The 15844-nt window shown below is 48.6% G+C and overlaps 1 protein-coding gene, 2 long non-coding RNA genes and 4 other non-coding genes across 8 annotated transcripts in view; 3 read left to right on the forward strand and 4 right to left on the reverse strand.

Annotated features, from left to right (window-relative positions):
* Positions 1 to 337: 337 nt before the first annotated feature.
* On the reverse strand, positions 338 to 410 carry Trnar-ccu. The gene has a single exon. It is a non-coding gene; the product is annotated as a tRNA-Arg (tRNA).
* Positions 411 to 593: 183 nt separating this feature from the next.
* Trnar-ucg lies at positions 594 to 666 on the reverse strand. The gene has a single exon. It is a non-coding gene; the product is annotated as a tRNA-Arg (tRNA).
* Positions 667 to 766: 100 nt separating this feature from the next.
* LOC125614996 lies at positions 767 to 2893 on the forward strand. The gene is made up of 2 exons (XR_007345567.1): positions 767 to 2028; positions 2386 to 2893. It is a non-coding gene; the product is annotated as an uncharacterized LOC125614996 (long non-coding RNA).
* Positions 857 to 929, forward strand: Trnar-ucg. The gene has a single exon. It is a non-coding gene; the product is annotated as a tRNA-Arg (tRNA).
* Positions 1492 to 1564, reverse strand: Trnar-ccu. The gene has a single exon. It is a non-coding gene; the product is annotated as a tRNA-Arg (tRNA).
* A 2500-nt stretch (positions 2894 to 5393) lies between the features above and the next one.
* Mrpl58 (mitochondrial ribosomal protein L58) lies at positions 5394 to 12035 on the reverse strand. 2 transcript variants are annotated; one of them, XM_015504217.2, is made up of 6 exons: positions 11892 to 12035; positions 9210 to 9246; positions 6857 to 6916; positions 6238 to 6320; positions 5976 to 6145; positions 5394 to 5729 (listed from the first exon to the last, which is right to left on the reverse strand). In XM_015504217.2, exons 1-6 carry the CDS (start codon positions 11988 to 11990, stop codon positions 5645 to 5647), a joined length of 534 nt encoding a protein of 177 aa, XP_015359703.1. In that variant the 5' UTR covers positions 11991 to 12035; the 3' UTR covers positions 5394 to 5644. The 2 variants fall into 2 exon arrangements, with proteins under 2 accessions (XP_015359703.1, XP_015359702.1); XM_015504216.2 differs by having other exon boundaries at positions 11805 to 12031.
* A 2514-nt stretch (positions 12036 to 14549) lies between these two features.
* Positions 14550 to 15844, forward strand: part of LOC107157801 — a 6186-nt gene continuing 4891 nt past the window's right edge. Inside the window, exon 1 of the long non-coding RNA XR_001505550.2 lies at positions 14550 to 15458. This is a non-coding gene — a long non-coding RNA (uncharacterized LOC107157801). The remainder of the gene's footprint in view (positions 15459 to 15844) is intronic.

The raw sequence follows: 15844 nt of genomic DNA on the forward strand, positions 1-15844 counted from the left end.
GCAGCGGGCGACGGGCGTCCGACCTGTCCCTGGGGCTGGAGCGCTGCCCGCTGTTGAGTTTTACGGTGACGGGCTTGGACACCTCGCTCAGCGACGTTTGCTGGGGCTTGCAGTCTGCGGGGCGCTTTCCCGAGACGTTGACATTGAGCTCGTGCTGGTGCCACTTGCGCTCCCGCTGACTCACATCTCCTAGTAGGGCCTCCTCAAGAAGAAAAGGAAAATGAGTTGCAACACAGAAATGAAAAAACAGCTAAGTACCTTTTTAACAAAAAGACAAAACGTATGTGTTAGAATATTAAATTTAATTTGGATTCCTTTAGAAAAATCCAAAGGACTTCACCCCAGATGGGACTCGAACCCACAATCCCTGGCTTAGGAGGCCAGTGCCTTATCCATTAGGCCACTGGGGCTTCACGCAAACGGCGCCCGGTCACATGCCTGTTAAACTGTGACGCTGCGGGCTGCGTCATGACGTCAAACCCAGAAGATTCCAAACGCAAAAGCTGACCATACTCACGGAGAATGGTTGAAAGGAGCCCAGAGGCCTTTCTTACCTAAAATGAGGGTTAAAACCATCGGGTTTAAAACGTTTACGACCACGAAGGGACTCGAACCCTCAATCTTCTGATCCGAAGTCAGACGCCTTATCCATTAGGCCACGTGGTCAGGACGCCCAAAGAAGCGGGGGGACAGATCCAGGTGCCGCCCCTAGGAGGTGGTAGTGCAGTGACTCCTGCAGGAACCGTCGCAGTTGTCACAGCGAGAATCGCAGGCACCATGAATCCACAGGTGCGCCGGTAGCGCTGCGTCTCATTGTCACCAAATATATTTTCTAGCAGAAGCGTCAAGGGGAGGAGACCGCGTGGCCTAATGGATAAGGCGTCTGACTTCGGATCAGAAGATTGAGGGTTCGAGTCCCTTCGTGGTCAGCTTCATTTTGGGCGAGGGCAGCGGGTTGCTCACTGCCCTACAGACTTCTGCGAACCTGACAGCGGTCCCCTTGAGTCAGCCTTCCGTTTGCCCTGGCGGAGGTTGTGCTGCTAGTGCTGCTGTCCGGCACTCAGTCTGGGCACGTGCGCCTGGAGGCGCTGTGGCGCCTTCTTGTCCTGCCCCAGTGGCCGAATGGATAAGGCACCGGCCGCCTAAGCCAGGGCTTGGGGTTCGAGGCCCTCGTGGGTGGCATCGGGGATCCCTCTCAGGAACGTCTAAGTGCGAGGGCTGTGCCCGCCTCCGCGCGGCGCCCGACTCCTCTCCCGCAACCCGAGGCCCGCAGTAGGAGTGCGTTTATTCATTTCTAGCTGCCCCGGGTCGGGAGCCTCAACACTCCACGGCCTCCATCTGGGGACTTTTCTACCCGGGAAGAAGGTGTGCGGCCAACTCGCTCGGCCACCCCTCGCCGGTGTGGAGGAACAGAGCCCCTCTTGCCCAGTGGAGCCTACCTGGAGGCCGGGCTCCATTTGGAGCTTGGGGAAAGCTAAAAATGAAGGGCACTACCCCAGGTGGGACTCGAACCCACAATCCCTGGCTTAGGAGGCCAGTGCCTTATCCATTAGGCCACTGGGGCCTGCGGCACGTGCGGCCTGCCTCTCCTCTGATGTGCAGTGCGACCTTGCTTGGCCGGGCAGGTCGCAGTCCGGCCGGCCCGGAGCTGCGGGAGGCGAAGGGACCGCACCGGGCTGGGCCATCGCCACGCTCCAGCCCAGCCGCGGGCGCTCCTCGGAGCCTTGGGGCCGCCTTGAAGTCGCCTGGAAAACCTGACCGTAGATGCGGGAAGACCGAGGGCGGTGGCGTTTCCTGACCATTTTTGTGTACCTCTAAAGAACTGATGCAAAAATCAAGAATTTTAGGAGAAGGTAGTGCGGGAAGTGAAAGAGAACAGACACGAGGCACGGACACGGAGCCCGTCGTGAGAACGCACCGATCCAGCCACAACAGGATCCCGTGTACTGTGCACACCTGTCACGTTACCAACAGGGTGCGTGGATGGCAGCCGGGCAGAGTTTTCACTCTAGTATTTTCTTTAAAACTGTAAGTCTAATATTCCTTAACACGCGCGCACACACACGCGCACACACACACACGCACGGTGGGCCAAGGTGCACAGCCGTAATCCCAGGGACTCGGGAGGCTGAAGCAGGAGCATGGCAAGTTCGAGGGCAACCTGGGTAAATTAGGGAGACCCTGTTTCACAAGGAAATTAAGGATTGGGATGTAGTTTAATGAACCCAGAGTGTCTCTGGGTTCAACCCCAGAACCAGGGGTCGGGGAAGGACAAAACAAAAACCTTCAGCCAAGGACAAATGTGTAGTCCCATTGTGCCTACTTCCAGACTTTGCAGGGTAAACAGGACGTGAGCATATTCCTCTTTGCTTCTCTCTAAAACAGAGTCTGCAGAAACAGGTCTCCTTCCTCCCCTTACTAGAGCAAGAAGGAAGAATTTCGCCCATGTGGCTCCAGTCCACTGCCTTGAGGACTTCTGGCTGTGACTGCTGAGGTTTAAAGGCAGGCAGTAATCACAGGTCCTTAGGACGAGCTTCTCCGCCTGCCTGAGTTATGAACCTGCCACTTCCATCAAGACACGAACCTCCTGGCACCTGCAAGGCACCCTGTGCCTCCCCAAGTCAATGATCTCCTCCCTCATGCAAATCCTTCTCTGACTCTACCACCGAGCTACAGCCCCAGCCCCTGTGCATGTTCTATTTTTCTCACCACAAATGATTTTACTAGTTTTCAACTTCATATAAATGAAATAACTCTAGTCTATAATTTTATGAGGTCTGGCCTCCTTCACTCAACATTGTCTTTGAAATTTCGTTTTTATGAATGGGCTCTGCTCTCTGTCCCCAGTCCATTTGCTTCGCTTTAAAAAAAAAATAAAATCTTTAGAGATTGATGGACCTTTATTTATTTGTTTGCGGTGCTGAGAATCAAACCCCGTCACACATGCTAGACAAGTGCACTACCACTGAGCCACAACCCCAGTCCTTGCTTCGCTTCTTTCCCTTTCCCTTCCCTCCTGTATATCCCAGGGTGTCTCCTGGTATCTTCACCTCCCACCAATGTCTTCTGAAGGCCTCTGGCTCTGTGCCATGCCCCAGGGTCTCTGCTTTCCCTCTGCTCCACCTAGCCAAGCATTCCCCAGGCTCTGCCTTGCCTCATTCTCAGCGGCTCTTGTCCATTCCCAAGACACTGCCTGTCTGTGTGGACCTTGGATCTCCCCACAGCAACTTCACTCCCAGCTCCAGGGCTCCATTCCCTCCCAGTCCTGCTTGCATACAGCCCCTTTTGACTGTTGTCTCAGTGCACAGCATAACCCCACCACACCCCTACTCCCACACCACCCAGGCCAACTTTCTGTCCCCCTAATGCTCCAGCATCTGGCACTTCTCTCCAACCCGCTGTCACTGCCCCGTGTGAGGATGGATCATTACCTGCTGCCCCAGACCCACTGGCCAACCCTTGCCCACTCCCCCGCAGTCCTTCTTTGTCCTTTCACGAGCAGGTCAGTCATCTCCTGACAGCCTCTGGAGGGGTGAAGTCTAAGTGTGTTGGCTGTCCCATTGAAATCTGACGTCCATTTGGTGTGGCAGACTCATCTTTCACAGCAACTTGTGCCCTGGGTTCCTGAAGAACTGGGCCAGAAGTCACAGCTGTCCTTCCCTGAGTGCTTGCTCAGTGCACTAAGCACTGGTCACTCATCTAGATGCCCTCCCCTTGCTTGCCTGGGCAGCTCCTGCCCTCCTTAGGGCCCATCTCAAGCACCTCAAGTACATCTTCTCTGACCCACCAGCCAGCTCTGCTCTCTGTCCCCAGTCCATTTGCTTCGCTTGTTTCATTGACTATGCTTTAGGTCATGTGACTGTTACAGGAATCCACCTTTCTTTCTGTTTTGTCATCATCTGACAGATGCCAATTCTCTGGAATGATGGACTTTAGTTCACTGCTGACTCCTTACCTCTCGTGGCACCTGGCATTCAGTTCTATTGAATTACTGAATGAATGTTGTATGTCCTGCATACAGACTCAGCCCCAAGGCTCCGAGTCCTATCTTCCACATCTGTAGTTTTTTAAAAATATTTTTTAGTTATAGTTGGACACAATACCTCCACTTCACTTAATTTACTTTTATGTGGTGCTGAGGATCAAACCCAGGGTCTCACAAGTGCGAGGTGAGCGCTCTACTGCTGAGCCACAACCCCAGCTCCACATCTTCTGTATTTTGCCAGTCACTTGTAAATGACTTACCCCCTGGTCTGGACTTACCTATATGAACGATGAGGTGCCTACTCAAGTGTATATACTACTATAGTTCATTACCTTACACTTGGAGCATCATGATCTGGTATTTATCAAATGAGAGAACTGCATCAAAATAATATAGAGCATTTGAAGAACTTCATACATACCAGAATAATCCACCACTGTTATATTAGCCTAGGTCCCTAGCCTGGGTGCTTGTTCCCACACCCACAGGACTGCAAAAGTCTCTTTTCAATTCCAGTGAACTCTTCCTGCCTCTAAAGCCCACTGCCATATTTAATATACACCTAATACGCAATACTCGAATTCTTAGTGGCTCCCTGTTACCTAATGTTTCACGAAATCCAAACCCTACCATGGTTAGGCATGGTGGTGCACACCTGTAATCCCAGCAACTCAGGAAGCTGAGGCAGGAGATCTCAAGTTTGAGACCAGCCTGGGCAACTTAATGAGACCCTGTTTCAAAAAAAGGTTGGGGTGGCTGGAGATGTAGCTCAGGGTAAAATGCCCTTGGTTCAATCACTAGTACTGCCCAAAATTAACAATTTACCTTGAGTTCCGGGCTCTCTAATAGAGCCTCTGCCTTTCTAGATGGACTTCCGACAAGCCCCTGCAGGAATCTGCCATTCAGTACCAATGGCTTCCTTGTCACATTCTGCACCCTAGCTCTTCTGTCTCCTGGATTTACACTTTTCCTTTCAAATAGCATATTATACTCCCTCTCTACTGATTGAAATCCTATACCTTTTTCAAGTCCTAGCTCAAATGCCCTTCTGCCTAGTTGTATGTTCCTTGATGGAAGACCCAGAGCCCTCTGTTCTCTAGCAGTAAGCTGTGAAATCATCAGCGCTGAGGCAGTGATAGTGGGGTAGATTTCAGGTGAGAGAAAAGGTCAGTGTCTTGTCTTGAAGCATTCTGACAGGCAAGGCCCACTGAGCTTAACAAGTTTACTGCAAGCCAGGTGCACACCTGTAATCCCAGTGGCTCGGGAGGCTGAGGCAGGAAGATTGAGAGTTCAAAGCCAGCCTCAATAATTTAGCAAGGCCCTAAGCAATGCAGAGAGTTCCTGTCTCTAATAAAATACAAAAAGGGGCTGGGGATGTGGTTCAGTGGTTAAGTATCCCCAGGTTCAATTCCCGGTATCAAAAAAACAAAATTTATTGCAGTTAGTAATACAGTCAATGGGTAACTATGGTTTAACAACGTGGTAATGGTATATGAAGACCTGCAACCAGTGCCTGAAGCCCTCATTCCAAATGAATACTCTCTTAACGGTTCCAATATTAACAGCAAAAAAGATAAAGAAAACGAATATCCTCATGGCGTTACAGGGCTCTCAGCTGCAGCTGCTCCAACGCCCTGAAGAGTGGATGCTGGGGGGATTTCAGTCCATGTCTACCCTCCTGCTTGTCTTTATGGCAGAATTTATTCTCTTTTGTCTCAGCCTTTCCCGATTCATGTTTTCTATCCTGAAAACAAAAAGACCACAATGAGACCCAAATGCCCAATCAGTGCCTTTCGAAGTGGTAGGAATGGTGGGAAGCTGAGTGGGAGGCAGAACAGCCCGGTCACCGGTCACCAGGGTGAGTCCCTGCCCCTCCTGCAGATTCTCCATGCCTGCTCGGGCCTCTTGAACTTCATCCTGCCTCCTTTCTTTCCTGTGCAGCTCTTGCCCACATGAATCAGTCTACACAACCTAGGGCATCTTCTGGTACCTGATTCTCTGAAGTTGAGCATCTTCTTTGGATGGCTCCTTGGGCATCTGGCTGGCCTCTGCGATCATATCTCGAATTTTCTGTAGGCAATCTGCCAGATTCCGGAACTGATAGCGGCTGCTTTCGGAGGTGAGTATCAACTCTCCTTCCCTGTTGATCTTATTTTTATGCTGAAAGAACAAAAGGAAAAAGTGGACTTCTGCAGAGTAAAGGTTTAGAAGCCACTGAGGAATCTGCAGGGAAATAACGGGAGAGTGGTTACCTTGAGCGCAATCTTCTGCCTCACAGGCTCTGCAATCCAGTCAGCTGTGGCCAAATGGAACCTGACTTCAGCCTTGGAATTCACTGCGGATGAAAGAAAGGAGTAGTGGTCACTGAGACTTGGGAAGATGAGGCACCCAGGGGACCAGTGACTATCCTGGAACCAAGGGAAGTCAGATACCCAGCCATGCATGTGCTGGCCTTTGTCGAAGTTGGCCATGGAACGAGCCCGCAAAGGCAATGAGGCTCTTCAGGACAAAAAAACCTTTTGGTAACTACCCATGCAATGATTCTCTTCCAGTTTTACTGGCTTCAGTAAAGAATGGGGGGAATGGGTTCCACAAGAATGAAGGAAACCTGTCTTGGAGCTGGCTGCCAGCTCACACCGTGAGTTCTCTTTGTTTAGCTTCACAAGCCAATCCTACTCCTAGCAAGCCATAGCTGACAGCCTGAGAATCAGACCACATTCAAAAGGATAAAGAGGATTATTATAAGCTGGTGGTATTTAAGCTTTGGCTGAAAAAATTCCTTTATTCCACATGAATGTAAAAACAGCTCCCTCTTCAATCCCCTCTCCCAGCTAAGTTTTAAAGCAACAGAAAACACCAAGGTGCCTGTACCTTTGTTTACATTCTGCCCGCCGGGACCACTACTCCGACAGTAAGATATCGTCAAGCGATCTATAAAATGAAAGGATGCACACCCAAAGGGTTATCCCATGGCCAAATGTACAGACTGCTAATTATCAATGTAACTGTCCTTATTACACATCTCTTTCAATCACACAAGGCACACACAAATGTAGCATTCAGGCCAGTAAAGCTGTAGAGTATTTATAGATGTCAAAACTGAAATAAAGGGCAAGTACTTCCCCAAGGTCATATAGACAGCAGAGAAATAAAATTATGACTGGGTTCTGGGCTGTCCTCTTCTGGTCTAGCACATTCCACCAGATCCTTCTGCCCTATTTATTTGCTGTTTGTTTAAAGTTTGAACTTTCAAAAGTTCAAACTTACAGACAAGTTCAAGCATCTCAAAGTGTGGTGGACAAGGAATCCCCATGGACTGTAAGCTTCAGGAGGGCAGGACTGTGTCTGACTCATTGTGTGTTCCCAGAGCCTAGGTCATGGTCAGTGCTAAAAACATTTGCGGGAGGAATGAGGACTTGGTCTGGAGATGGGAGCCCTCACTTTGAACACTTACATAGCCACTGTGTGATGTTAGCAAAGTCCTACTGCTTCTCTGGGTTTTGGTTTTGTTTACTTTTAGTCTATAAGTTTTTTCCTTCCACTTTTATAATTAATGAAAACAGCCTAGCAGTAGCTAGGTAGTGAAGGCATGGTGGTGGGAAGGTTTCAGAAGACAAGCTGTGAACCAAAAGAGGTCTGGTGGTGAAGCACTGTGGCACCATGGGTGCGGGTGCAGTGCTCTGTGGGCAGTGATGCCCCATCTCAGAACTGCTGCTGAGGGGCCTTCCTCATTTGAAAAAAAAAAAGAATTAAATCCTTGTTCTGATCAGGTAACAAATGGTCAAGGGAATGATTCTACCACGGGGCCCTGCAACCTAGCATGGAAACCCACCAGCCACCTGGGCCAGGACGAGAGCAGCAGTTTGCCTTTGCAGGAACAGTATGTGGTGAGGTCCTCCCAGAACAAGAGAGTATGGGAGGCCAGGAAGGAGTTGCTCAAGGCCACTGCCCACTGGGAAGCTGTCTATCTTCCTGGGAAGGCTGCACGAGACACTTCTCTGCCTCCAGTTCTGTTGATACATGGCTTTCCACTCCCTCCCCTCCATGCACTCTCTAGGGCTGAGCTGTGAGCTGTAAACCACTTTGTTGCGGCTCCTCACCCACAGGTGTCCTATCCCATGTGTTGCAGTCTCTGGCCTCTCTGCTTTAGTGTCAGAGGAACCCCAAACCTTTGGCTACTCTCCCTTTCACTGTTTGTGGGAGGCATAGCTCTCTGACTCTAAAGGCTCACTGCTTCTTGCCAGGCCCTATGCCTACAGGTACAGAATTCTGAAGTTATGCAAATACTCTACCACTGAGCCACTTCTCTAGCCTGGTATCCAGGTCTTTGAGATATACACACACATGCACACTCAGATAAACAGATACAAATACACAAATGTAAATACATATGTGAAAGAAAACTGGCAGCTTTTAAGCTCCCCTGTACCTTCTTATTCCCACAAAAATCAATTCACTTACTGTAAAAACTTCTATATCATGAGCACATCAGGAGGTCTGCATCTGTGGGCATACTGGGTGGTACTCCACAAGTGGTTGCACTGTCGCTCATATGCTGTTTTAAACAATGCTAGAGACTTCACTTTTACACGCCCAGAATTTTTTTTTTTTTTACTCTTCATTTCTTGGGATTTTTTATTTATTTTTATTAGTTACACATGACAGTACAATGATCCTGACATTTCATATATTTGAGTCAAATGGGGTATAATTTCTCATTTTTCTGATTGTACAGGTTGCAGAATCACATTGGTCATACAGTCACATATATACATACAGCAATAATAATGTCTATTTTATTTTATTTTTTTAATAAACTTAAATTGGGCTGGTGAGATCTGGAAGGAACATGTGAGGGGTGGGAAATGTCTTTTTTTGTTGTTGTTCCTATTGTGCTCGGGATCAAACCTGGGGCCTCACACAGGCTAGGCCGACACTCTACAACTAAGCTACACCCCAGCCTGAAATGACTGGTTTGGTATTTTTTTTTGGAGGGTCAGGGCAGTACTGGAGATTAAACCCAGGGCTTCATACATGGTAAGCAAGCACTGAACTATATCCCCAGCCCTTTTATTTTATTTAATTTCAAGTTAGGGTTTCAAAATAAAAGGACTTGAACTTGCAATCCTCCTGCCTCACTCAGCCTCCCAAGTAAAGGATTACAGTCATAAGTTACTGAGCTTGGCTTAAAATGGCTGATTTTTACTAAAACAAAACCACTTACCTAGTGGGATGTCATTGCTGGCTTGCTTTGCATCATCCTGTAATGTAATATACACAGGTCACGTGGCTATCACCTGCTGGGTGACTCTTAGCTGGTCCAGAGCAATAAAAGAAATGATGGAAATCCACAGTGCAAATGTAATATGTCACTATTTTCATTTCCCCAGCAAAATCATCACATCAAAGTAACAGAAAAAGGATCCCCCAGTCTCCAGAGGCACTAACTCAGAAACACCCCTCTGCGAAAACAGAACTGGTGTCTCTAAGCCATTCCTAGAGCTAGTGCCTTAGATAGTACAGGCACCATCAAGGGCCTGGCTCCTGCAGTGTGTGGAGGAAGCCTCCGTGTATATGTTTCAGGAGATTTCCAAGGCAACACTCTCTGCCAACCCAGAGAACAACCCTGGTGGGCCACTCTGTTCCCCATATGAGACTCACATGTGAGTGGGCCCACCTTGAACAGGACTTCAGGGTTCAGGTCAGCCTGAACTACTCTGCCCCAGGCCTTCTCACCTGCCTCTCCTGAAGCTCTTCCTCTGGCAGCAATACCCTTCAGCCTTCAATCTTTGGGTCCACAAGGCTCAGCATAAATACCACCAGCTCTGAGGCTTTTCTGACCCTCTAAGACAAAAGTATCCTTACCTGTAACCCCTGCTGACTGCCTTTATTCCCTTTATCTTAGAATTATTTGGAGATGAAACCCTTAGCCTGCTTACCTCTCCCCAGACCTGAAAACCATGGGCCACACCCTCTTTCCTGAAGCTTGCTCTTCCTCTTTCTCCGGAGATACCCTCTCCAGGTTTTCCTCTAGCTTCCCTGAGCCTCTTTCTCACTCTTCTTTGCTAGGTTTTTGCAACTTTTAAACACTGATATGACCCTGAAATGCTTCTTCCTCTTTCTTCATCCCATCTGTGTTGCTGATTCCCAACTTTCTGGCTAAAATCCACCTCTTTGCTTAACTCTAGTCCCATGTCCCAGCAGCTACTCTGATGCCTAATGGTTGCCTCAAACCTCAGGCCTCCTCCCAGGGGACTTCCCTCTAACAATCTGAAGTAGTCCTGAATTTTTTCTACTATAGCACACTGGCCAATTCATTTTTTTATCTTCTGATATTTTCCCGATTTGCTAACTGTTTACTGCTTTTACTAGAACACAGGCTCCACCAGGCAGGGATCTTGTCTATCATGGCTGCATCTGCTATGCTTGAAACAGTAAGTACACGATAAACTTTTTGTTGAATGAAAGGACAAATGACTGTTTTTGTACTCTCTCATGCTAATATAATAGCAAGTCAATGCTTCCATTGCCCCAGGCTTTAGACTTCAATTTCACTTATTACTTCTCATATCCAATCCATTAGCAAATCCTATGGCTTTCCCTTCAAAATATATTTAGGATCTGACCAATTCTCAAGATTCCTATTGCTTCCACATTGCTTATCCTCTTGTCTATATTAGTGCCATCTTCTAGTCTACTCTCTGTAAGGCTCTACAAGTGATCCTGGTAAAATTAAGGTGCATCATTCCAATCTTCTGCTTCAAACTCTCCAACAGGTCTCTATTACATTCAGCGGAAAGTTGAGGCCAAAAAGCCCTAATCACAGGCCTTTCCCCAACCATCCTTCTCCTCTTTAGCTTTACTTCCTCTGAATGTCCTGTTCAGCTACACCGCTCCAACATACTACTGCCTTAAATGGGTTGCACTTACTGTTCCCTCTGTCTGGGATGTTTGCCTCCCCAGTATTCTCATGGCTCATTGTCTTGTTTCTTCCAGGTCTTTACTCGAATGTCACCTCTTCACTGAGGCCTTTCCAGACCACCCTAATTAAAACTGCAACCTCTGGTGCTCTCTCTTCCTTTGGGCTTTACTTTCTCCAGATACCATATCATACATTCTAAATTACTTTTTTTTTTTTTTTGCCTGTCTCCCTCCAGTAGACTATAAACACCACAGCATTCGGATTTTTGTTTTGTTTACTACTCTATGCCCTGGTCTAGCCAGTGCAGCACAGCACCTTCCCAATAAGTTTGCTGGATGAGTGAGTGAATGAAAGAAAGAAAGAAACTGCATTATCTTGCAGTGCTGTAGGTGCTAGCTCAACAGAACCAGGTGGGTTCCATCGTTCTGGCATGTGCAGTACCTGCAAACAATGAGCTAAATAAATGGATCCTGAAGGACCAAACGGGAAACGCTGTTTCCTCTGCCGTGTTGGGGTTACTAGAGGCAATGGGCCATGCAACGTTCCAAATTGGTAGTAAAGAACTTGCCAGAATCGGTCTTTACTGTCCACTTGGGAGGGCCAGAATGCCCACATTTCCCTTGGGACACGAATTTGAGCCCGAGGACTGGAAAACAAACGCGGAAAAGCTGGTGGTCTCAAAGCAGTGGGTCTAGCCTGCTACCCCTGAGCCCGCGCAGCCGGGGTCACAGCCGGCGCCACTACACCTCTGCAGTCCCAGGCCCCGGTGATCGGCCAACCAGCCTCCTCCCGCGGCGACCCTTCGTAGCCCCGCGGCCGGCCAATGGGCTCCCGGCCTCCTGACGTCACCCAGCTGCGGGAGGAAACGCCCCTTCCGTCCGGCCCTTCCCGGCTCACCGGGACCCTCCAAGCGGTGTCCGAACCCTTAGAGTCAGGGTAGAGCTTGTCCAAGCTGTAGATGCTCTGGAACTCGGTGCCGTCTACCTGCTTGTGTAGAGTCCGGCACGGGAAGCGCGCGGGCGGCGGGAGCAGCCAGGCTCCAGTTCGGCTCAGGGCCCAGCGCAGGACCCAGGCGGTCGCCATGTTCGGCCTCTGGGCAGCTTCCGGCGTGCGCGCTCTCCCCGCGGTCCGCAAGATTACGCTGCTCTTCGGACTTAAGGTTCCGCGCAGCCTAGAGGACCCGCCTCCCGGAGGCGACGAACTATGTACCCGGCTGTGCTTCTGAGGAGGCCTGGTTGACACGGAGCAGATGTCTGCCAGACTCCCAAGCGAGCCGCCCAGCAAACAGACCAAAAACCAAACACAACCGGATTCGTGTTGTTCCCCAGAAGCCCTGTGTCGGTATCTTGAGGTCAAATGAAACACACCAGTGAGGTTTCCCTGCACCGCCTGGGTCACCGCCCACCGCCAGCCGCGCGCCCCGCATCCCTCTATTCTGCTCTGACTTATCATTTTTTTAAAATCACCAAGTCTTATTTTTCTAATTTAACTGCCTGTCTGTTGCCAGAAGGTAAGCTCCAGGAGGGTGCTGGCTCCCTGCTGTATTCCCAGCACCCAGAACATGGCACAGGGGGGGCACTCCACTGAGGTTGATCAAGTGAATTCTGTGGGAATGTGTTTGTTTTAAATATTTTATTAGTTGTTGATGGACTTTTATTTATTTATATGTGGTGCTGAGGATTGAACCCAGTGCCTCACACATCCTAGGCAAGCGCTCTGCCACTGAGCCACAACCCCAGCCCCAGCCCCAAGGGAATGTGTGTTTGAAGTTGAGTTCAGGTGGAGCTGAGCTTTAGGACTTCAGGTCTTCCCACAAGGCAGCCTGCGTGTGTGCATAGTACTGGCATATCCCCCCGTGCCGTGCAGGAATGGGAGGCAGGTCATGGAACAAATGTTCCCAAAACGTGGACTGGTCCACACCCTCCAGCTTTACGGAGAATAATGGTGGTTTCTTCCAGTTAGAAGATAAGGGGATGGTAGAAGAGTAGAGGGAAATGGCAGGCCAAGCAGAGCCCTGTTGACACAGGACTCCAGAACGCAGAGATTCTGATTCTGAAACAGTTTGGAAATAGAGACAGCAGTATTTGAAAACAGCTAACCCTTACTTAAGTGACTTAGTGGAGAGGCAGTGTGTAAAGGAAAACAGAGCTCCATAAATGTAATTATTAGTAGTACTTGTGGTGGTTTCTTAATGAAGGGTTCTATTGTTAGGAAAAAGCATAATTACCTAGAAAAATATGACGCTGGGATATTTTAAATATCTCCTGGGGATGTTGACCATTGAAACAGGAGACTGTCTTCTAATCAAGCCAGTACCATCTCAGCATCATCAGAATAAACCATTTTCCTACCCTGGCTTTGTATACTCCGACTAGGAAGGGTTGGCAATTGACTGCTCCTCTTGGGCACTAGGTAGGAAGGAGAGTCTCCTGGGTCCCTCCTTGTCTGACTTAGTCCCAAGACCCCAGAAGGAACATAAATGTCTCCATGGTAACTAGAATAAGCTGCTAGGGGGAGCAGAGCCAGGCGCTCAGGTCTAGGTAGAGGATTGTGAGTAATAAAGTTGGAGCTGTTTCAAGACAGCCTTTGTTCTCAGGCTGGACTCCAGCCTCTACCTGACTCAGAGCCATAGGAAAAGGAAACTGCAGGTTTCCATGGCCCCAAATAAACACAGCCTGCTCAGGCCATCTGGTGGCCTGGATTCTAGGAGAAGTGAAGGGAGAGAGAAGAATGAAACAAGCTGCCCTGGGGCTCGGGGGAAGCAGCTGGCAAGCTCCTTTCACCTGCTGCCACAGGGAACTATCCAGAATGAGGCCCTTTTGGAGAAAATGGGCCAAGAATGAGGAAGAAGAAATAAGGATAGGTAGAAAGGAGACCATCAGAAAAGGGGGAAAAAATCCCCACTTGGGTGTGGTTGCAGATGTCTGTAAACTCAGCTATTGGGAGGCTCAGGCAGGAGGATAAGGCAGTTTGAAGTCAGCCTCCGCAACTTAGACCATGTGACAAAATTTTAAAGGCAGTTGGTGGTATAGCTCAGTGGCAGAGTGTCCCTTGGTTTTCAGTCCTTAGTATCACAGAAAAAAAGAAAAGAAACTGTAACTTTAAGAAACTCCATGAACACCCTTATCTTTGCTCCCCAGGCTGGTTTTCCTCCAGACCTAAATTCCTAAAAGGCCCCTGGATCTTAAGAGTATTGTGAGTCCAGTTAATTAACGCCAATATACATTGCTTGCTTACACAACATTTTCTTTAGCCCAGGGAGAAATAATGGGTATGTTTCAAATGTTATCTATTAACTAGATAATGTCAACCTAGAGATCCTGAAAAGAACCAGATCACCATGACCTACCCTGTGCTCCATGGTTAAAAGAATTGAGCTCACCAGACATACCTCTTCTCTTTACTCTTTACAAAATTTCCTTTAAAAAAAAAAAAGTGGGGCTGGGGTTGTAGCCCAGTGGTAGAGAACTTGCCTAGTGTATGTGAGGCCCTGAGTTTGATCCTCAGCACCACATAAAGATAAATAAATAAAATAAAGGTATTGTATCCATCTACAACTTCAAAAAATATTTTTAAAAAGAGTGCTGCAGAGTGCAGTGGCACACACCTGTAATCCCAGTGACTCAGAAGGATCACAAATTCAAAGCCAGCCTCAACAACTTATTGAGACTCTGTCTTACAATAAAAAATAAAAAGGGCTGGGGAGGTGGTAAAGCACCCCTGGGTTTAATCCCCAGTACCACACTCTGTGCCTTTGAGTGTGCTTTCCTGAATAAATTTGTGATTGTGCCTTTTTCTAATGTATCCTGAATTTTTTTTTCTGCAAAGTATGTCAAGAGCCTGCAGGGACCAAGTTGAGGTCTCCTCTCTTCTGGGCGAACTTCTGAGACTTCCATTTGGTGACAAGAGGGACCACCGGTTTCCCAAGAAGAGCAGGTGCTGAAAGCTGAGACCAGTGTTCTTCCCCTTCTTGATCTTCCATAGGTTGGGATGGCGCTTCAGGAAGTGGGCATTCATGGGGGAGAAAGGAAAAAGCCTCCTCACCAAGCTATTCCTGGCAGCTGAGGAGCTTGCACATACCAGCCCTACTTCATGGCAGGGTACATTCTCACGCAAGGGGTCCATGAGATTTTCCTTTCTTCTCTGGAGTGCCCTGGGTCAGATAGCCTCTTAGATTTATCTCATCATTGTGTGGACCCAGGGACACGCAGCGAAGCGTGGTGAAATCGGTCAGGCCTGAGATGGATTATTTCTCTGTGACTTTGAATAGCTACCTTAACCTCTAAGCCTCCATATCCTCATCAGTAAATTGGAGGTTTTATAGCTGCCTCCTAAAGGTCCTGATGGTATTAAACACATGCAAAGCACTTCATACCATGCCTGTCCCAAAGCCAGTATGTATCAAATTAGCAGCTACTCAGGGATACTAGTGCCCATGGCAGAGACCTGATGACTGTTAGCTTTTTTCCTCTGCAGCCCTGGGGTAGAAAATCCAGCTCCACTGGACCCTTTTCCTTTCTTCCCTGAGGGGATGGACAGCGCACAGCATGAGTGAGTGGGCAGAACTGCTGCCTTCTTTCTGGAAGCTACTTCCTTTGCCACCACCACTTGGCTCCCTGGTCCCTGAAAACAGCCAGGATTTGCAGGCAGGGCTGAGACAGGGCTGGCTGGCTGATTTCCTCACTGCAGTGGCTCAGTGTATTTGGGTTGGCAGTGGGAAGATTGCCAGTTCAGGGAAGAAGAGAGCCTGAGAAACGTGACACGGTGTCATGATGGTGAAAAGGCCACCATGAGGTTTCTCTCTTTTATTTTTTTTGTACCGAGGATTGAATGAACTCAGGGACACTTGATCACTGAGTCACACCCCCATCCCTTGTTTGTATTTGATTTAGAGTTAGGGTCTCACTGAGTTGCTTAGCATCTCACCTGTCTCTTAT

The sequence above is a fragment of the Marmota marmota genome, unplaced genomic scaffold (genome assembly GCF_001458135.2).
Source record: "Marmota marmota marmota unplaced genomic scaffold, marMar, whole genome shotgun sequence".
NCBI classification, from domain to species: domain Eukaryota; kingdom Metazoa; phylum Chordata; class Mammalia; order Rodentia; family Sciuridae; genus Marmota; species Marmota marmota.

Bases quoted from the DNA above. Each gene is read 5' to 3' on its own strand.
- Mrpl58 (XM_015504216.2), bottom strand. From the start codon at position 11,990: ATGGCGACCGCCTGGGTCCTGCGCTGGGCCCTGAGCCGAACTGGAGCC. The intron at 6,917-9,209 runs GTAAGTGGTTTT...TTCATTTTATAG, and splicing joins CAGCAATGACATCCCACTAG to ATCGCTTGACGATATCTTAC. The intron at 5,730-5,975 runs GTACCAGAAGAT...TTTTGTTTTCAG, and splicing joins GCTCAACTTCAGAGAATCAG to GATAGAAAACATGAATCGGG.